General features: G+C 42.6%; 1 protein-coding gene across 1 annotated transcript in view; it reads left to right on the plus strand.

Annotated features, from left to right (window-relative positions):
- The first annotated feature begins 699 nt into the window (after positions 1 to 699).
- Positions 700 to 22,200, plus strand: part of Mpp1 (membrane protein, palmitoylated 1, 55kDa) — a 26,856-nt gene continuing 5,355 nt past the window's right edge. The window contains exons 1-7 of the mRNA XM_013035385.1: positions 700 to 929; positions 9,304 to 9,447; positions 9,614 to 9,692; positions 11,633 to 11,718; positions 15,353 to 15,421; positions 19,318 to 19,514; positions 20,352 to 20,458. Of these exons, the coding sequence (XP_012890839.1) occupies positions 828 to 929; positions 9,304 to 9,447; positions 9,614 to 9,692; positions 11,633 to 11,718; positions 15,353 to 15,421; positions 19,318 to 19,514; positions 20,352 to 20,458 (784 nt within the window). The 5' untranslated portion in view covers positions 700 to 827. The remainder of the gene's footprint in view (positions 930 to 9,303; positions 9,448 to 9,613; positions 9,693 to 11,632; positions 11,719 to 15,352; positions 15,422 to 19,317; positions 19,515 to 20,351; positions 20,459 to 22,200) is intronic.

Raw genomic sequence — 22,200 nt, forward strand, 5'->3', positions numbered from 1 at the left:
GTTTTGCCATCTCTGAAGCATTGGGATGTCGGGTGGTCCTTGTTTCACTTGTTTGGCTTAGTTTCCATGATTCCTGAAAATTTCATGGCCTTAGCAGCAGAGATGTGGGCCAAGGTAAATAAAGCCCGTTTGCTCTTGTGGGCAATCAAGTGTTTCATCACTGAACAGCGAACCGCAACGGAAACGACAGGGCACTGCAGCTCTGGCGCCTAAAGGTATTTTTGTCCTGTGAAAAGCTGGAAGGGTGCATTTGCCACGGTGCATTCATTTGCCCTGCTGTGGCTGTCTCCCTTCACACGCAGGGCCCGGGGCTCCTCAACATCTCCCATTCTTCACCTGCAGCTAAGCAAACTGATTCGAACTTTCCATGTTTTTCCAAATGTAGGAAGCACTCTTGGCGATGCGGGAGCTCCGAGCGGGGGTGGGGGGGGTGGGAGAGGCTGCGGCAGCTGCGGGTTTCCGCGCTGGCCGGCCTCGGGGGTCCCCTTCCAATCCTTATCTTCATGGGATCCAATCCCTGCGTCCCGCTTGGAGGCCGTAGAGGTGGTGGCGAGCTAGGTGCTTCCTGTCATCCCTGGAGTGGCGCGTGCAGGCGTGGGTGGGCTGGGGGCGGGGCGAGGGCGGGGCTGCGCGGGGCGTGGGCCGAGCTCCTCCTCCGCCGCCGCCTGGCTTGCTGCCTGCGGGGTGGTGACCAGCGCAGTAGCGCCGCGTCCCCGCCGCCTCTGCCACCTCTGCGGCGTCCGCCTCCGCCGTCTTCCCACAGGCCTCAGGGCTCGCCTCCCAGTGCCGCCGGTTCCTGCGTGGCAGATCGCCGGCTCTGCGGCGAGATGACACTGAAGTCGAGCGAGGGCGAGGGTGGGGGCAGCATGCGCACGGCGCTCTCCGACCTTTACCTGGAGCACTTACTGCAGAAGCGCAACCGGCCCGAGGTGAGCGGGCCCCTTGGGGCCCGGGGTGCGGGGCTGGGGCTCGGCCACAGGCCTGTCTCCCGCCGCTACGTTCGCCCCATCCAAGGCCCTGTTCCGATCGGTCTCACCCGGGAGGGCCTGAGGTGGGGGTGCCTTGCTCCCCGGGTGGAGGCCTCCGCAGCCAGCCGGGTGGGGACGGAGACGCTGCTCTCCTGGGTTCTTGCTGGGACCCGACTGCGACCGGTGGAGATCCGAATTCGAATCCGGATCCGTAGCCACAGTCGCCCCTTTACGAGGGGGGGTGGTGTGTGTGTAGGAGCGGCTACTTAAGGTCAAGTAAAAGTTCCTCATATAAGAGGCCAACGGAAGAGAGAGATTCAAAGGAGCACAGGACGAGGACTTGGTGGTTGCTGTAGTGCTTGTGTTCAGATGATCACAAGAGAAAACAACTTCTGGCTCTAAAGATTTCAGTTTGCTCACTACCTGCTCCCCCCACTCACTCCCGCATTTACGTAGCTCCCTTGTGCCATGGTGCCAAAGGGGTATTTACTGCTGTGTATATATGTTCATGGAGCAGCAGTCCAGGGAGTTTGGGAGGTAATGCTGGCCTCCAGATTCCAGTGAAGACACACAAATAGGTATGAATTTCTGCCCCCCAAGTGAAGGCTGGCTCTCCTGGTTAATGGGAGGAAAGGCCAGTTCCCCCAACTCCACGCCCTCCGTCCAAAGACACACTTTAAGGAGATGGCAAAGCTGACATCTTGATGGGCAAGTACAGCTGTTAAAAATACTCATTAATAAGATACTTTACAGCTGATTATAGATGAAACAGCAAAATAAAGCAAAAAAGGCCTCAGGGGCAAGGTAGCTTCGAAGCAAAAACCTATTACATGTTTTGGGTGCATATATTTCTTTATATGAAGGAGGTAAAAGAAAAAATGAAGAACCACAGAAGAACGCTCCATGTTACCAAAGTTGTGTTCTGGTTCCTAATTCAGGGTCTTGGTTTCCTCTTCCCTTCTTCTTCTGTCACTCCCCTCCACCAGCCCATTTTGGAAAATTGGTTATTTAACATGCTTTCCCATATTCCACACCCAGACACCATTTCAAACAACACTGAAAGATTAGAACACTTCACTGCTCAGGACAAAATTTCTGCATCAACAAAATGTCAGCTGATTTTGCCTTCCTCACTCGCAATGTCTCCAGACGATTTTGTTTGTCACAACTACTGGAGTATTACTTCTCTCAACAAAGAATTACTATACCTCCAATACCTGTTCTTGATCTTCTGGTTCAGTATCTTATCTAGGGGAGAACAAATGAGAAAAGAACAGAACTTGGTAAAACTTTCATCTACTTAAGTCCTCCTGGCCCAGTAAAACTAGACTTTTTTTTTTAATCTGCAAGGTATACTAAGTCTTTCCAGTTTTTTAAAAAATACAAAAAGAACCAGGAAGTGAAGGACAGAGGAAGAACACTACTGACAGACCACAAGACACATTAGGGAATCAGCAACAGAACTTAATAATTGGAAAAATGCACTTTATTTTCTAGTACCAATTCCTTGAAAAGAAAACTTCCTCAAATGAAACAACCCGTTTGCAGCAAAAGTTCTTCATCCAGAAAAATAATAATAAGGAGCAAACTCACTGGCCATGTACCCCACAAACTCAGGCAACACTTGGCTTCCTGACACAATAGAATGCAGCATTGAACAAAAATCTTTCCTGGAGTGTTCCTTGCCCATTCTTTCTAGACAGTACAAAATTCTGGTTTTCTGAGCGTGGGGTAACCGACACTGCCTCACAGCACTCTGAACCTCCTTTGGAGGAAACATCTGCAGCTGGGTTCAAAGGGCAGAGACAGTTGCTCAAAGGAAGTTGGAATCAGTAAGAGAAAACAAACTTGGTGGGGGTGAGGAGGAGGAAGGCAGTAAATAGAGCAGGGATAACTGCAGTTAGCGGTCTCCTCCAAACTAATTGGCTTAACAGCAAGTAATAGGGAACTAGTGAGCATTGGAATGAACAAACAGTTGTTCAGCTTACTATGAGGCTCTTTGCCAGCTGTTTCCACATGGAGACTGAGAAACAAGTGATTAATGACACAAGACCGGTCGTAGTCCCTGGACCCAGGTGTTCCCACTTTTTCCTGGACAATATCCTATTCCACTTGGGGAGAGGCGAGTGCTCAAAGGAATTAGGGATTATTACTGTCCAAAATGACAACTGGGGAGACAGGAAGCCCTATGAGCCAGAATTTTTCTGGCAAATAGTCTTAACATCATACACTAGATGTCTCTCAGGCTCTAAAGCCATCCGTGAACATATCTATCTGCAAGAGGCCAAGTATGTAAAGATGTTTTTGCAATGTGCTTTATCTACACAGTGCAGTCCGTTCACATGCTTCTTTCTACTGAAGAAAAACAGGAAATCATTCCATACAGAAGAACACAAAACTGCAAGATACTGTGCAGATTCCTGGCTCTTTGTCCTCACATTGCCATTAAACTAGTGCTGGGACTATGTCAAATGTCTGTCTGTCTGTCTGTCTTTCTTTCTTTCTTTCTTTCTTTCTTTCTTTCTTTCTTTCTTTCTTTCTTTCTTTCTTTCTTTCTTTCTCTCTCTCTCTCTCTCTCTCTCCCTTCCTTTCTTCCTTCCTTCCTTCCTTCCTTCCTTCCTTCCTTTCTTCCTTCCTTCCTTCTTTCTTTCTTTCTTTGTTTCTTTCTTTCTTTCTTTCCTAGAACTGGGGCTTAAACTCAGGGCCTGGGTGCTATCCCTGAGGGTTTTTTTTTTACTGAAGACTGGTATTCCATCCATTGAGCCACACCTTTCTTGGTTTTTTTGTTGGTTAATTGAAAATAAAGAGTTTCACAGACTTTTCTGCCCCCGGTGGCTTTGAACCAGGATCCTCAGATCTTAATCTCCTCAGTAGCTAGAATTACAGACATAAACCACCAGCACTCAACATAGTATTTTATTTTCTAGGCGAAGTCATACTAAATTACATTCCTATCCCCATTTTGTGATAAGTATTTGGAGGCAAATGTGGTTTAGAAACCTGTTTGAGCTTAAAGCACCTAATAATTTTCAGACTCCCAAGAGTTAAACTGCAAGCACAGTCCCAAGAACTTGTGAGAGTTCAAGGAGAGAACACAATGTAGGGCCCACCAGGTGAATCAATATAAATGCTTCATTAAGGGTACGGTACTGCCTAGCACTGGGGGGTTTACACATGTAATCCTACATATTCAGGAAGATGACATCTGAGAAACCTGGTTCCAAGCCATTCCAGGCAGACAAAACTAAGAGACTCTTACCAGCAAAAAGCTAGAAGTAGATGTGTGGCTTAAGTGGTACAGTGCCAATCTTGAACAAAAAACTAAGATTTCTTTGGCGTTGAGTTCAAACCTCAGTACTATTACACATAAAATATTAGGTCCCAATAAAAATAAAATAAAAAATACTCTCACTAATTTATTTCATGAAAGTAATAAAAATGTATATAATACATAATTTGAACTGTGTGATAAGCAGATAAACAATGGAAACAACCTCTTTGTCTATATTTTGTAGATACCCAATTTACTTCCCTAGAAGCAATTATTACTTCCTATGTCTTCTTTAAACATACTTTTCTTTCTCTGCTTTTCTTTTTGTTCCACTTCTGGGGCCTGCTCAGGGCCTAGGAGGTGTCTCTCAGCTTCGTTGCTCAAGGCTTGCTCTCTACCACTTAACCCATTCCTCCACTTCTGGCTTTTTGGTGCTTACTGAGAAATAAGAGTCTCATGGAGTTTTCTGCCCAGGCTGGCTTTGAACCATGATCCTCAAATCTCAGCTTCCTGAGTAGCTATGATTACAGGCATGAGCCATCAGTGCCCAACTTTTAAAGCATAGTTTTTATACTCATAAGCAAATGTGAATGTATTCTGTTTTTCACTGTTTAGGTGGATGCTAGCTCACTAAGGTTGCCTTGTTGTGACAACGTTAACTGTATCATTGAATCATCTGTTCTAGTGTGCCTTGGAGTTCTGTGATGTTCTGTACTTACAGATAATCTAAGTCAATATTCAAATTGCACCCTCAATGCCATATGACTAGGTGTCATGTGAGTCTTCTGAGGATGTAGTTGCTAGACAAGACAGTTTCTCTTTCCCAGTACTTCCCTTATCTGAAATCACCCAGTAAGTAGCATTGCTTCTTAATGGCGAGTAAAGCCATTTTGTCACTGTTTCTGCTAACCTTTTAGAAAATAGGTGGCAAATTAAAATTAAAATGTTATATCTTGTATAAAGCACCTCTACATTAGGCGACCTGTGTATATTTGCAGACATCACCACCAGACCACCTTGCCTCCCATTTCTTTCCTCATTTCCTTTCCTTTTCCCTCTGGATTCATGCATCACGGGACTCAGGGACACTGCCTGGGAAAATGCCCCCACCCCCAGCCTCTTCTTCCCACCAGTAAGGTCCAAGGTCCACACCTTTCAGTTGTGCCCATTGAGAGCACCTTTCATCTTTTGTGTCCTTGAAGGCCACCTGTGAGTGTGGCTGCCACACCCACATGCCATACTGACCCTTCTATACTCCATGCTCAGCCTGCCCCTCCTCCTCTAGGTGTTGGGTTGGTGGGTTTTTTTCTTTGTTTTTTGTCGGTCATGGGACTTGAACTCTGGGCCTGAGCACTGTCCCTGAGCTCTTCAGCTCAAGGCTAGCACTCTACCACTTGAGCCACAGTGCCACTTGTGGTTTTCTGGTGGTTTGGTGGAAATAAGAGCCTCCCAGACTTTCCTGCCCAGGCTGGCTTTAAACCTCCATCCTGAAATCTCAGCCTCCTGAGTAGCTAGGATGACAGGCCAGCCGTGTCCCGCCTGTGTTGATTTTTTTTTGGGGGGGGTCCGGTTGTGGGGCCTGAACTCTGGGCCTGGGCGCTGTCTCTCAGCTTTTCAGCTCAAGGCTAGCGCTCTATCACTTGAGCCACAGCGCCACTTCCGGCTTTTTTTCTTTTTGCTTATGTGGTGCGGAGGAATCGAACCCAGGGCCTCAGGCATGCGAGGCAAGCGCCCTACCACTGAGCCACCTTCCCAGCCCCGTGTGTTGGTTTTGATTCAACAGTTTATACTGGAGTATTTATTGGTTAAGAGGCAAATTTCAGGACATTGAAAAATAGTCTTGCCAGGTCTAAGCCAATGGTGCCTCCAGCTAGGCACCTGTGGCTTACTCCTGTAATCCTAGCTACTCTGGAAGCTGAGATCTGAGGATCGTGGTCCAGAGACAGCCCAGGCAGGAAAGTCCTTGAGACTCATCTCCAATTAACCACTAAAAAGCCTGAAGTGCTGCTGTGGTTCAAGTGGCAGAATGCTAGCTGTGAGGGAAAAAAGCTCAGGGACAGCACGTAGGCCCAGAGGTCAAAGTCCCACCACCAGCACAGGCACATGTGTGTGCATGCGTCTCATGATTATATTACTGTTTGCTACTTTTTTTAAAGACTTTTTTGCATGATTTTTTGTGCCAGTCCTGGGACTTGAACTCCGGGCCTGGTCACTGAGCTGCTTTTTGCTCAAGGCTAGCACTCTTTGAGCCACAGCGCCACTTCCAGCTTCTTATGAGGAATCAAACCCATGGCTTCATGAATACTAGGCAAGCGCTCTACCACTAAGCCACATTCCCAGCCCACTGTTTGCTTCTTTTGACACACATGGGAGATGGGAATAGGGTGGCATCACTTTGGTTTACACACATGAGGGGTGGCTTGCCATTTTCATGACTGTTTTATTAAGAAGTCCAAAGTTACTGAAAAGTTGTTATCCATATAGTCATGCAATCTAGGTTTCATAAACAACATGCTACTTTCTTTGCTTTATTACATCTCTCTCCCAAACCACCATCTGCCAATCCACCTTTCTAGTATTTCAAGATAAGTTACACATCTCAGAGCTCTTAACTTTTAAGAGCTTCAATACACATTTTTGGGCTAGAATTCAGTATTTTTTTATTGCTCTTTTTTATTTTGATGTAAATTATATATATATAAATATATATATATAAATATAAATATATATATAAATATATATAAAGTGGAATCCAAAAATAGTAATTGTATTCTTGGATTGTTTTTCACAAATGCATAAACTTATGTGATGTAACCTCCTAGCATGATATAGAATAGAACCAGCTTCCCCCGAGTTCTCTCATGCCTCTTCGCTATCCCATGAAGGTCAACTACTGTTTCAATTTTTGTTGTTCCAAGACTAGGACTTGAACTCAGAGCCTGTGTTCTGTCCCTGGGCTTTTTTTTTTCACTCACAGCTGGTGCTCACTCTACCACTTGAGCCACAGTCCTCCTTCCAGTTTTCTGGTAGTTAATTGGAAATAAGAGTCTCACGGACTTTCCTGCCCAAGCTGGTTTTGAACTGTGATCCTCAGATCTCAGCCTCCTGAGTAGCTAAGATTACAGGTTTGAGCCCCTGGCACTAGGCTGTTGTTTTAATTTTTTATAATACTTATGCTAAAATTTCATGTAGGGGCTGGGAATGTGGCTTTATGGTAGAGTGCTCACCTAGCGTGCACAAAGCCCTGGGTTTGATTCCTTAGTACCACATATGCAGAAAAAGTTGGAAGTGGCACTGTGGTTCAAGTGGTAGACTGCTAGCCTTGAGCAAAAGAAGCTCAAGGAGAGTGTCCAGGCCCTGACTACAAGCTCCAGGACTGGCAAAAAAAATCATGTAAATTGTGTCATGTAGTATGTATTCTTTTTTCTCCTGGGCTTCTTTTACTTAACATAATGTTTTTGATATTCATCTAAGTTGTCACATGTATTGGTAGTTGGATGCTTTTTGCTGACAAGTAGTATTTCCTTGTATGGATGTACCACAACTGCAAATAAACATCTATGTTGTTTCTACTATTTGGCTATTACGAACAGAAGGCTGTTATGTCTGTTCATGCACAACCTTCTGTGTGGACAAATGTTTATTTTTGTCTCGGGTGAATCCCTAGAACCACAAGATAGTATGTGCTTAACTTTATGTAACTTTGTTTTCCCTAGTACCTGTACCATTTAATATTCTCATTAGCAGTGTATAAGAATTCCACCACTATTACCATCTCTTTTTCATTTTAGCCATCCTAGTGACTTACTGTGGTTTGAATTTAATGTGCATTGTCAAGATTTTAGCGATCTTGATCAGTTTTTCCTGTGCTTATTAGCTTTTCATGTCTTGTTTGCTGTAGAGTCTGTTTAAGCCCTCTGTGTTTTCATTGGATTGTCCTGCTATTGAATTGTCAGAGTTTTTAGAATGTTTTATGTACAGCCCCTTGTCAGATGTATTTTCTTATGATTTTGTCTGGTTTTTTTGTTTATTTTGATTGCTTTTTTTAATTTATTTTTATTTTGGTCCGGTCATGGGGCCTGAACTCTGGGCCTGGGCACTGTCCCTCAGCTCTTCAGCTCGAGGCTAGCGCTCTACTACTTGAGCCACAGCACCACTTCCGCCTTTTTTGTTTTTGCTTATGTGGTGCTGAGGAATCGAACCCAGGGCCTCAGGCATGCAAGGCAAGCGCTCTACCACTGAGCCACCTTCCCAGCCCCTGTTTTGATTGTTTTGAGGCAGGGTTTCACTGTGGTGCCCAGGATGGGCTCAAAGAATCCTCCTACCTCAACCTCTGGATTAGCTGGGGCTACGGATATACCATCCACCTTCCCAGCCCCTGTTTTGATTGTTTTGAGGCAGGGTTTCACTGTGGTGCCCAGGATGGGCTCAAAGAATCCTCCTACCTCAACCTCTGGATTAGCTGGGGCTACGGATATACCATGTTTGGCTTGAATATATGTGTTTTTGGTTTTGGTTTTGGTTTTTGAGTCAGGCCTCCCTAATGTTAGCCTGTCACTGGAAGTGTTCTTTATTTGTTGGGAATGCCATTGTCATTTATAGTTGTTTCTTCTTCTGAACTTGTTGTCTGCCTCCTGTCATCATAAATTAATTTAGACCCTCCCTGGGGTCTTTACTGTACAAAGTGTGTGTGTGTGTGTGTGTGTGTGTGTGTGTGTGTGTGTGTGTGTGTACACCATACAGAAAATGATGAGGGCCCAAGGTGCTTCAGGATTCAGAATTTAAAAATTTTTATATGCTATACAATACTCCCTGCAGGATGCCAAGGAGCACCCTGTAGATCAAAGCTGTTCATGTACCTGCAGTGACCTAGTTAAAAATATCTGTTAATTTAGATAAATAAAATCAACAAGTGGCTGTACATGAATTCAAATGAGATTGAATGCCAAGCTTATGAAATGTTGGTTTTTTCAAATCTTAGAGATTTTAGGTTTACAAACGATGGGGTGCCAGTGTGGCTTTGTCACCTAATCCATCCACTCCTCTGTTGTTTTAACTTGACAGGCTGTGTCGAAGCAGTTGAATGCTGTAACTGAGGACATGTACACCAATGGGTCCACAGGCTCGGGTAACCCTGGCCAGGCTAAGGGGCAGGAGTTGAGGAAAGTGCGTCTCATACAGTTTGAGAAGATCACAGAGGAGCCCATGGTAACACCGTGTCATTTTATGGGTCTTTGTCCCTAATCTGCTTGGTGTAGATTGGGCTCTCCTGGTGTAGATGGAAGATAATTTCCTCAGAAATTGCCTTCAACTATTTGAAAGATATTCTTAGAAAGAGCTTAAAGCAAATCTTACTACATTGCCTTTCTTCCAGGGAATCACTCTGAAGCTGAATGAAAAACAATCCTGTACTGTGGCCAGAATTCTCCATGGTGGCATGATTCATAGACAAGGTACTCTGGATGGAGGTCCTATGTTGTATTTTTTTCCTGGATTAATCATTCACTTCTTGTTCAGTGATATGGGACATCAAGCTTATAATTCTTGAAACTGATAGAACTTTATAAGTGTGCCAAGAGATCTTTGTGGCTTAATTACTGACTCTTTAGAAAACTCTCATGATAAGACCTTACTATGAATTGCCCAGTGCCGCCATCTTTACTCTGAGTTTTCTTATATACATTTGTGTACTGATAGTTTAGTTAATATCTGAGTCATTACTGCATGTCACCCATAGCGTTAGACTTTGAACATATAACAGTGAGGTGAACAGATATCCTCTACCTTCCTGGAGCTAGCAGTTTATCTGAGAGAATCAGCTATTTGGTTTCCTTAATGTTGGTCATCAATTTTCTGATGTGTCTTTTACTCATCTACTGTAGAGATTGATGAGAAGATAGAATGCAACATGTGTAGACAGGCCTATTGGCTCATACCGTATATAGTACATGAGGAGTGCTCCAGGATAGCCTAGGTTAAAAGTTCATAGGACCCCTTCTAAGCCAGTAGCTAGGCAGGGTGGCATGCATCCCAGGTACGCAGGAGACTGATATCAATAGGATCATGGTTCTGGGCTATTTCCTGCAAAACAGTTTGAGTTTCCATCTCAGTGGAAGAGGCTGAGAGTGGTGGTGTTCACCTGTCATTCCAGCTACAGTGGGAAATGTAAAATGGGAGGTAATGGTCCAGGAGTGTGCCTGGTAGAAAAATGAGACCCTATCTTAAAATAAGCAGTGCAGGAAGTGTGGCTCAAGTGGTAGAATGTTAGCCTTGAGCTGAAGAGCTCAGGGAAAGTGCCCAGGCCCAGAGTTCAAGCCACATGACCAACAATAAATAAATTAAATAAATACAGAGCTTTAAAACAATAAGCAGTGCAGAAAAGAAGGGAAGGGGGTGGAGATTCACCAATAGAGAAAGCATGAGGCCCTGAGTTTAAATTCCAATATAATAAACCATTAGCACTTTCCCTTTAATATTTATGCTTTCCCTGGCACTGCCATAGCTAATGTACTCTGATTAAAAACAAATAGAAGTCCTGCTAATAATCTTAGCTACTCAGGACACTGAGATCTGAGGATCACAGTTCAAAGTGAACCCAGGCAGGAAAGTCAGTGAGACTTGTATTTCCAATTAACCCCCAGAAAAAGCTGGAAGTGAAGCTCTGGCTCAAGTGATAGAGTGCTAACCTTGAGCAAAAACAAAAAAAAGCTCAAGGACAGAGCCCAGGCCCTGAGTTCAAGCCCCTGACCCAAAACAGCAACAAAAAGTTACTTTTTTTCTATTCAAAGCAACATGACTAATATTAGCCACTTAATGATTGTTTTGAAAGCACTTTGGAGGGCTGGGAAGGTGGCTCAGTAGTAGAGTGCTTGCCTCCTCATGCATGCAGCCCTGGGTTTGATTCCTCAGCATCACATAAACAGAAAAAGCCGGAAGTGGCTATGTGGCTCAAGTGGTAGAGTGCTAGCCTTGAGCTGAAGGGCTTAGGGACAATGCCCAGGTCCAGAGTTCAAGCCCCATGGCTGACAAAAGAGAAGAAAGCACTTTGGAGTTTTATCCAGACAATAAAAAAAGAGCTTTTGACCTTGCTGGCTAATGAGTAGAACTGACTTTGCCTTGCCCTGTTATTTTTGGTAGCATATATGTCAGGGTCTTGGAGTTCCAGGAGTTGAATCTGAAAGAGGAGATAGTGTTTGATTCTCAAGTGTTTGCCTTGATACATCCTACAAAGGATTCAGAAAGATGTTCATTTTCATCTGTCCTTATTGAGGATTTTTAATCCTCAGCATCTTATGATCTATTTTATAACATGCTCTAGATCATGCTGTCTCTTCTATACTGACATCTCTTGAGCTTTTTATGTATTTATTTTGTTGTTGTTGTTTTATGGCAGGCTCCCTTCACGTAGGCGATGAGATCCTAGAAATCAATGGCACAAATGTGTCTAATCACTCAGTAGACCAGCTACAGAAAGCAATGGTAGGTATTTTCTATGCTTGATGAAGATCATCTGTTTTGTTAGAGTCATCATTTCTTTTTTTCTTTTTTTTTGGGGGGGGGGGCGGTCCGGTCGTGGGGCCTGAACTCTGGGCCTGGGTGCTGTCCCTCAGCTGTTCAGCTCAAGGCTAGTGCTCTACCACTTGAGCCACAGCTCCACTTCCGGCTTTTTTCCTTTTGCTTATGTGGTGCTGAGGAATCGAACCCAGGGCCTCGAGCATGCAAGGCAAGCGCGCTACCACTGAGCCACCTTCCCAGCCCAAGAGTCATCATTTCTTTACAAAAATATTTCACTTTTCTGGTATCTGTGCTTATATGCAAGAGGTGACATTTCTCTGCTTTCTCTAAATCAGGGTGAACAGGGCATCAGTGTGGTGTATGGAATGGCATTTGCATTGCAAGTCATGAGACCTTGGTCTTTAATGGCCGCTCTGAATTCGGCTTTGTTTTATTCTGGCTCAGTAACTTGAGTAGGTGAATTAACTACTCTTCATTTCCTAATCTACCAAAATGAAGACTGTAATCTCTATTCTTACATCATAGGTCGATTATGAAGACAAAATGGAATGTTATAAGTGAAAATTTGAGTGTGCTATTTATATTCAGTTGATATTTGTTCATCACCTATTATTATGTGTCATGCTCTGGTTCTTTTTTTTATAAGTGTATATTAATTGTAAAAAGGATTTCTGATATATGCATATATTGTACTTGATCAGATTAACCTCTCTATTGTTTTGTGTTTCCCCTGTATTCCCTTCCTTCTGCTGTTCAACAGTTTTCAGTGGATTTTTCTATGATGCCACCTTCATACTCAAAGACAATATATTCCTATGTTATTCACCCTCTATCATTTTCCTGCCTTCTCTCCCTTCCCCATTGTCCCCCCAACAGTCTCACAGTTAGAGTCATGTTAGACACACACACACAGTCTGGATTCCACAAATGAGAGAAAATATGTGACCTTCATCCTTCTCAACCTGCCTTATTACCCTTAACATGATAGTCTCCAGTTCCATTCATTTTCCTGTAAATGAAATGATTTCATTCTCCTTTATAGCTGAATAGTACTCAATTGTGTTTTCTTAGTTCATTCATCAGTTATAGGGTACCTAGGTCAATTCCATAGATCATCTATTATTAATACTGCTTCAAACATGAGTGTGCAAAAGTCTCTATTGTATCTTGACTTACATTCCCTCCAACATACACCCAAGAGTTGTATCAGAAAATCACATGGTAGTTCTATTTTAGCACTTTTTATGAGCCTCCACTCTGATTTTCATAGTGGCTTCACTAAATTACATCCTCACTAATGGTGTAAGAGCTCCTGACCTTGGTAGTATTTGTTGTTCGTGGTCTTGATGATGGCTATTCTGACGGGGGGGGGGGGAGGTGAGAATAAATCAAAATCTCAGTTTTTATATTTGTAGCTCTTTTATGGCTGGGGTCATTTGTACTTCTTAAGAGAATTGTCAGCCTCTTTGCCAACCTTCTTGACTCTGTCTTATGCCACAGGAGGCTGACTCTAATGACTGCATCAGTTGGGCTTCCATTGGGCTTCAGTAGGCTCAGTAAGGAGTTAGAAATGAGCTGCCCACAGTGGTGAATGTGTACAATCACAGCTACTCAGGACCATGATTGGAAGCAGATGTTAGCCAGCTTCTCTCGTCTCAGACAATGTAGCTATGATATGCATCAGCTTAGGCAGGAGAGTAGTGGTGTGATGGCTGCCTCACCCAAAAATGCCAGGCTCTACCTGAAAAAAAAACTAAAAAAACAAAAGAGGGCTGGGGATGCAACTCAAGTTGTAGAGTGCATGCCCAAGTAAAAGACCTTGAGCTCAAATCCCTATACCACAAAAAAAGAAAGACATAAAGAAAGGAGAGAGGCAGAGACAGAGTGACACACATGAATATCAGGCCATTTGTATGTATCTCCATGCCTTACTGCAAGATCAGTCTGGTGAAGGCCAAACCCTCTTTTGTAGGTACAGCTTTAACAAAGGTGTCCTTGAAGAATCCTTAAAAAGCAGGAAACCAAGCCACACTTAGGTGGCTCACACCTGTAATCCTAGCTACTCAGGGGGCTGAGATCTGAGGAAGGCGATTCAAAAACCAGCGGGGGCAGGAAAGTCCAGGAGACTCTTATCTCCAATTTACCTCCAGAAAACCGGAAGTGGTGCTGTGGCTCAAGTGGTAGAGCGCTAGTCTTGAGCTGAAGAGCTGAGGGACAGCATCCAGGCCCAGACTTCAAGCCCCCAAACCGGAAAACAAAACAAAACAGGAAATCAGCCCAGTGCCAGTGGCCTCATACCTATAATCCTATTCAGGAGACTGAAATCTCAACATCGTGGTTTCAAGCCAGCCAGGGCAGAAAAATCCCTAAAATTCTTATGTCTAATCAACAACCATGGAGTCTGAAGTGGAGCTGTAGCTCAAGGGGTAGAGGACTAGCATTGAGCAAAAAAAGCTCAGGGACAACACCTAGGTCCTGAGTTCAAGCCCCAGGATTGGCACAAAAAGGAAGAAAAATATCATATCATTTGTCACAACATGGTTGAACCAGGGAGACATGTAAAATAAGCCAAGCACAGGAAGATAAGCACCACATGAACTCCTTTGTATATGAAATCTAAAAAGTCAATCTCTTAGAGTGCTTCGCAGCCGCTGGGGCTTCAGGGTGGATAATGGAGAGATAATGGCCAAAGGGTACAAAATTCCATCTAGACAGGAGGAATAATTTCATTAGCTCTATTGTACAACATAGTAGTGGTTGTAACAGTGAATTATATTCTTGAAAACTGCTGAGAGTCAATTTTAAGTATTCCCACTACAAAAAGCAAGTGTGTGGACGAATACATGTGTTAATTAGCTCTATGCAGTCATTCCAAATACATACACATTTCAAAACAACATATTGTATTGCTAAATACAAAATTTTGCCAAATTGAAGAGAAAGGAAAAAATAGAAGAGAAATAGGAAATGTTCTCTACTTGGATTATGCCAAAATTACAAAATAAACTATGGAATACTTTCCATCCATCAGATGGAAAAGGAATGTGACTGTAATTCTGGCAAAAATTTTGAATAGAAAAGATTCATTCAGACACTCCTGCTGGGATTGGATTTGCTATAATTTTTTGGAAAAGTAATCTGAGGATAAAACTAGAAATCAACTTGACATGGTGCTGTGTAACAGAATGAATGAGAACTTTTTTTTTTAACCAATATAAAGTTTGTCCCTGAAGCAATGCCAAATATAATCAAGTACATTAAAGTATATATAGTATAATGCAATTATGGTTAAAAACAAAAATGCATGTGTATGTCTATAGAGTGTAAATATTTGTGATGCTTCCCGTGGTGGAGAACAGGTTATGGCTACATTTGTGCCAAGGCACAGGTTAGAAACTTCTAGAAAACACATGGAGAAGGAAAAGTCATTAAGTTTTGCTTCATTATTCTTTGTATATCTTCATGTAGTTATGCTGGATTATGGACACATGATACTAGTAAAGATGTCTGCCAGGTGGAGAAAATCTGATATTGTAGGACCCCAAATCATCCAAGTTAATTTTCCTTATAATTACATTTTTTCTTTCCTTTTTAATAGAAAGAAACCAAAGGAATGATCTCATTGAAAGTAATTCCCAGCCAACAAAGTCGTCTTCCTGCACTACAAGTATGTGGCACAGTTTGTTGAGATAAGATTATGAGTGATATGGTTCTCTGTGTACATTCTAAATATCTCTAAAATGTATAGCTACTTGGTTCAGGTTCTCATTATTCACTAAAACGTAAGACTTTCTAAACTAAACTAAAATATAAGAGTTCATTCTCCTCTTTGATGCAGAAGAATTGATATGAACAGAAAAGGGGCATCCCAAGCCCACATACAGCTTAGCCAGGCATCCATGGCTCACGCCTGTAATCCATGCTACCCAGGAGGATGAGATCTGAGAATCACAGTTCAATGCCAGCCCAGGCAGAAAAGTTCGTGAGACTCTTATCTCCTATGAACCACCAGAAAACTGGAAGTGGTGGTATGACTCAAAGTTGTAAAGTGCTAGCCTTGAGCACAAAGAACTCAGGGACGGTGCCCAGGCCTGAGCCCCACAACCTACCTACCTACATACATACATACATTGCACTATAAGGTATGAATTCTTTTGTATCTCATTTAGTTCATACAGCATTATGTTTATGGGAGTCATATAGGTTGCTTGTATAAATAGATGATTCATTCTCATTGATTTATTCTATGAATGTGGTATATTCATCTGTTCTACTGTTGAAGTATTTTGGCGTTCTCAGCTCTTTTGTCCTTAGGTAGCATCTAGAACCCTCTTGAATCTGTATTTTGATGTATACGTCCACATTTCTTTTGTGGTGGGTAGAATTGCTGGGGTTCTAGTGTCCAGATATGATCATCTTCAGGTGATACTGCTAAATAATATTTCAAAGTAGTTGAACCATTGTATATTCCCAACTGCACTTGTTTCATATTCTCACCAAGACCTGGCGTTTTCTGATCTTATTTGTGTGTTCATTTAAACTAGTCTGATGGTGGTATCAGATATTAAAATCACATTGTGATTTTAATTTGTATTTCTCTAATAATTAATGAGGTTAAGTTACTCCTATATGTTTCTTTTTCTACCTGAATATCTTCTTTTGTAAAATACCAGTTTTGGGTTTTGTCTTACCAATTAGTACGTCACACATTCTGGATGAGAATCCTTTGCCATGTTTATTCTCCAAATCTGTTCTCTTTTTGGCTTGTTTTATTTTATTCATGGTGCTGTTGATAACTAGAAATGTCTATTCACTTTTGGTAATACTAAGGTTTGAATTCAAGGCCTTGCACTCAGCTTGCTTGCTTAGCTGGTGTTCTACCATTTGAGCTATGCCTCCAGACAGGCTTTTTGCTAGATACTTTTGGAGATGGAATCTCAAATTTTTCTGCCAACACTGGCTTAGAACATTGATTTTTCCCAGATCTCAACCTCCTGAGTAGCTATGATTGCAAGTCTGAGTCATTGGCACCTGACTAGAACTTAATTAATTGAACTCTGATCTACCACTTTTTTTTTCTTTTAGGATTAGCATTTTTGTTTGTTATTTACTTTTTTAACTACAAGGCCAAGAAGATTTTTCTCCTATGTTTTCTTCTAAACCACACCTGGAATTGATTTTTGTGTGGTGTACTGTTGAGTAAGAGGTCAAGTGTCTAATTTTTCCATATGGTTATCAGTGGGTGCAGGAGTATCCTGTTCCTATTACATTCTGCATCACCTTTGTCATAAGTCATATGTGGAGATCTGTTTTGGAACTCTGTATTCTTTTCTTCTGAGCTGTTATTTATCCTGGAGGGAGGAGACATCTTCACAATATCCCAATAGAAGTGGTGAGAGCAAATGTTTTTCAGTCTTACAGGGAAAGTTCTTAGTATTTCACTGTGAAAGTATTGTCCTGACTACAGGGTTTTTGTAGCATTCTTCATCAGATGAAAGTATCAGACCACTGGAAAAAGTAAGCAGCCAGGAAAAATGTCAGGTGGCGGGGGGTGGGGGGCGGACAGGCTGCTGCCTAAAATGACGCTGTCCCTATCAAAAACACCATCTGAGTGAACCAGTCTTCCAGTGCACTGGCCTAAAACCACCCAAACTGGCAAAACAAGCTACATGCTACAAGTCCCTGCTCACTAAAAATTCTGCTTTTACCCCACCTATAAAAGCTCTGCTGCAACCAAACTCAGCGTGGTCTCTCTGATCCCAACCAGGGAGTTCGCCCGGGAGCGGACCCCAATAAACTTTCCTGTCAGTCTTTTTATTCCTCTCTGCGTGGTCCTTTGCTCACCTGAAACCTTACAGAAAGAAGCTCTCTTCAATTGTGGGCTTGCTGAAAATTTAAATCTTGAATGAGCTTTGATTCTTTTCTTTTTTTTGGGGGGGGGGTCCGGTCGTGGGGCCTGAACTCTGGGCCTGGGCACTGTCCCTCAGCTCTTCAGCTCAAGGCTAGCGCTCTACTACTTGAGCCACAGCGCCACTTCCGGCTTTTTTCTTTTTGCTTATGTGGTGCTGAGGAATGGAACCCAGGACCTCATGCATGCAAGGCAAGCGCTCTACCACTGAGCCACCTTCCCAGCCCTGAGCTTTGATTCTTATCAAATGTTTTTTTCTGCATCTAGTGAGAGGATCATATAATTTCCCTGCATTTTTCAGTTAATGTAGCAATTTTGCCCATCAGATAGTACTGCTTATGTTGCTGAACTAGATCCTTTTTGTTGTAATTTTTGTCCTTTTTACGCATTGCTGTATTTGGTTTGTGTTTTATTTGGGGGTACTTATGTCTCTGCTAACTGAGAGACAGTGTAAGATTCATGTCCAGTTTTTATGTCATGGTTATGCTATTTATAAAATGAATCAGAAAATTCCATTATTTGATGTTGTTTGTATTTATATGAGAATACCTTTATTCAAATAAGGTTTGGAATATTTACTATCAGGTGTGGGAGTACAATTTTCAGTAATGTGTTCAAACTATTTAATAGATTCCCCTTTTCATTTTTCAATTTCCGGTTGTATCTTTTGGTAAATTGTGATCTTCAAGGAATTTGTTGAATGTATTGCTATGAAATTATTCCCAATATCCTCTTACTACCTTCTAAATATCTCCAAGGTCTCTATTGATAAATTGTCTTCTCTGTTTTTAAAATTTTATTGTGTTGTTGATGATGATATTAATGCTATTTTCCCTTCCATTTCTTTTGATCCTTAGTATTTCTTCTTCCTTCATTTGGGTTGGATTTGGACCGCAAATCCCACTACTGTACACTTATTAGTATTAAATTCCAGTATGATTTCTTCCAGGCTTTTTCTATGCATAAAGTTATTTTTAAATATTGAGCATACTAGTTTTCATTTGACTATTGATATTTTCACTTACCAGGATACTAAATAATCTTCTAGAGATTGAGTTTCCTGCTTAGAAGTAACATAGTCAATACATGACAGTAGTTAACCAGTTCTCCATTCTTGGAAAATTAGGCTGTTTCCAATATTCTACTCTTACAATAACTCTGTGGTGAACATGCTTATCCACACATCATTACTAACAGCTCTGTTGAATCAGATAAATGCACAGAAGTAGAATGTGGGTCTAGTTGAAGAGTTTGGGCACATTCATACTGCTAGTCTGTTACCTAGAAAAAGTTGATCAAGTTTCTTTCACATGTTTGTGGAAGTATTTCATCAAAGAAACATGTTCCAGACAGTAGCAGTTGTGCACTCTGAGGTAGACAATTCAGATCTAGTAACAAAACATGTTGACCCCAAAAAGCGTTTCTTGCTTTGTTATTAAAGGGAACAGTTCTGACAGCTCTGCACAACTAACAGTCAATAAGCAGTTGCATGCACTTCACTAGTCCAATTTCCCACTCTTGGGTGCTTCTTCACCGTTCTTCTACTTTGTCCATTCATTCTGTTTCCTGACAGCAAGTCTTTCTGTATGCATGCTCTGATGCTGATGTTTCTCTTGGTCTGGTGCCTGCAGTTCCATTTGCCTTTTCCCCCCCAGATGTTCATGAGAGCACAGTTTGACTATGATCCCAAAAAGGACAATCTGATCCCTTGCAAAGAGGCAGGGCTGAAGTTTGTTACTGGAGACATTATCCAGATCATCAACAAGGATGACAGCAACTGGTGGCAAGGGCGAGTGGAAGGCTCCTCCAAGGAGTCTGCAGGATTGATCCCTTCCCCGGAGCTGCAGGAATGGTGAGCCATTCGTGCAGGTGGAGAGGACACACCCCTGCTACACATAATCACTTTGTTTCCGAAATTTGTTGTCAAATGTGTAGTTTCCATTTCTCGGAAACTTACCTTCTTTCTAGCCCTGGCATAATGGGTGAGGGAGGGGCCACGAGGAGCTGATAAGCCTTTTGTTTCAGGTCAAGGAGCCTTCAGTGGGCCTCAGTTTCTTCAAATACTTTCCTGACAGCTGTGAAGCCTGTCCAAGACTCCTGCATTCCTTTCACCACTCCATGCTATTTGAATGTCCCATAAAACAGTTGCATTTTCAGTGTGTGCCTTTGATGCATATTCCGTGCACATAGAGGAAATGAATCCTGTCTTTGAGTCAGATTGCTCACTTACCACACCACCACTGGAGGGGTAGAAAAATCCACATCCCACTGTTAACCCTCCCTCTATTTCTGCAAAATAAGCCCAATAAAGATTAAGACCTCCGGGAATATTATTTCCCATAGTAATGTTTTAGTTTGGAGCCAGTGATTATACAGTAGAAGCTTGTTTAATCAAACTATTGCTTTAGATGTAAATGTGGTATGTGTGCACATCCGTGTTGTACTTTCGAGATGTGTAGGTGTGTCATGTTGGTTTGCAGTGAATACTGTTTCTTACAGCGAGATGAGTGCTAGTCCTCTTGCTGTGTGTAATGCAGGGATGGCTCCGGGACTCACCTGGGACAAAATGAAGGGAGAAAATCTGACTGAAAGGAACAGCAACAGTCTAGGATTGTTCTAGGACAGGTAAATGAGCCTATAGCTTCAGCACTGAGATCCCACTGACCCTTTTGTCATTTGTTCCTGCCAGGCGAGTGGCAAGTGTTGCTCAGTCTGCTCCAGGTGAAGCCCCAAGCTGCAGTCCCTTTGGGAAGAAGAAGAAGTACAAAGACAAGTACCTGGCCAAACACAGCTCAAGTAAGCTTCTCAGCCCCTTTGCTACAGGCTCTGCACACTAGTGTATTGCTGAGGCTCTTTAACCAAAAGAAAATAGGAGATGGAGCATTATGCAGTAGGTGTGAACTACAGAAGGCAGGACATTTCTTCCGGTTTTGATACTCATAAGATCACTAGAGAGGGGCTAGGAAGGTGGCTGGCCTTCCATGCATGAGGCCCTGGGTTCGATTCCTCAGCACCACATAAGCAGAAAAAGCCGGAAGTGGTGCTGTGGCTCAAGTGGTAGAGCACTGGCCTTGAGCTGAAGAGCTGAGGGACAGCGCCCAGGCCCCGCGCCCAGGCCCCAAAACCAACCAAAAAAAAAAAAAAAGATCACTAGAGATACCAGCAGTGCAGGTAAAGGCAGGCCAGCGGTGTGTCTGCTGCTGCCCATCACCTCATCCCTTGGATAACCAATTTTTCCAGACTTTTTCCCATGTTCAAACTTCACTGTTTCTCAAAAACTTCAGTGTGACTTGATTGCAAGTGTGAACAATCCTAGAGAGAACTGGAGACCTAATTGTGAGTTTGCCCTTCACCCAACATAGTTGAAAATATAGCGAAGTTATTAATTCTTGCACCTGTGAATCTCAAAGTCCACAGATGCTCAAGTCCCTCATATAAAATGGTATGGGATTTGCATTTGAACCTATGGACATCCCCAGTACACTTTAAGCAATCTCTACAGTGCTTATAATCTAATGAAGTGCAAAGTAATAGAAACAGTAGTTCTGTACTATGTTGCTTAGAGAATGACAAGAAAAAAGCGTACATGTTCAGTACAGATGCATTGTTTTCAAATATTTTAAGTCCATGATTAGTTGACTCTGATGATGCAGAACCCATGCATGACTATATATTCAAATTATAAATGAGTTAATCTGCCAGTTACCATTTATTAAATTTTCTATTCTTTTGGGAACATTCAAGATGGAGACAAGAACATGAACAAATCATAGAACCTGAAGTCATTAGCATGTGACAAGCTTCTGCAGAAGTAGACATAGCCAAGGCGTCCATTTGGGAGGAGGGGTGAAGAGTTGACAGCCACATTTCCTTCCTGAGCAGTTGAGTCACTAATGAGAGTAAAGAGGTAGTGATGGCATTGTTGAGTATGGGATAACCAAGTTACATGTCCTAGGGAGCTAGAGCCAGGAGAAGCATCTGTGTTGGGAATAGAGAAGTATCAGTTTACTGAAACTATGGAAAGGTCACTTCAGAGGAAAAGGAAGAACAGAGTCCAAACACTTGGGAAAAATGAGAGTTCAAAGAACTGGATGACAATGTCATGTCAAAAGTTCAGATAGAAGGTATTGGGAAAATCAAATCAAAACCCAGGGAAATATGCCAATCCGTAATACAGAATTACTCTGAGCCCAATGCTGGTGGCTCACACTTATAATCCTAGCTACTCCGGAGGCTGAGATCTGAGGATCACAGTTCAAAGCCAGCTTGAGCAGAAAAGTGTGTGAGACTCTTATCTCCACTTAACCAGTGAAAAGCCAGAAGTAGAGATGTGGTTTAAGTGGTACAGTGCCATCCTTGTGTGAAAAAGCTAAGGGACAGCACCCAGGCCCTGAGTTTAAGCCCCAGTACTGACACACACACAAAAAAGATAAGAATCAGCTTACTCTTATACCCTTCTCTTCATAATTTCAGTACTGCAGGGCTAGCACTCTACCACTTGAGCTACAGCACTGGCCTCTCTTTTTTTTGGGGGGGGG

This window comes from Dipodomys ordii, unplaced genomic scaffold (assembly GCF_000151885.1).
Source record: "Dipodomys ordii isolate 6190 unplaced genomic scaffold, Dord_2.0 Scaffold209, whole genome shotgun sequence".
Lineage (NCBI taxonomy): Eukaryota > Metazoa > Chordata > Mammalia > Rodentia > Heteromyidae > Dipodomys > Dipodomys ordii.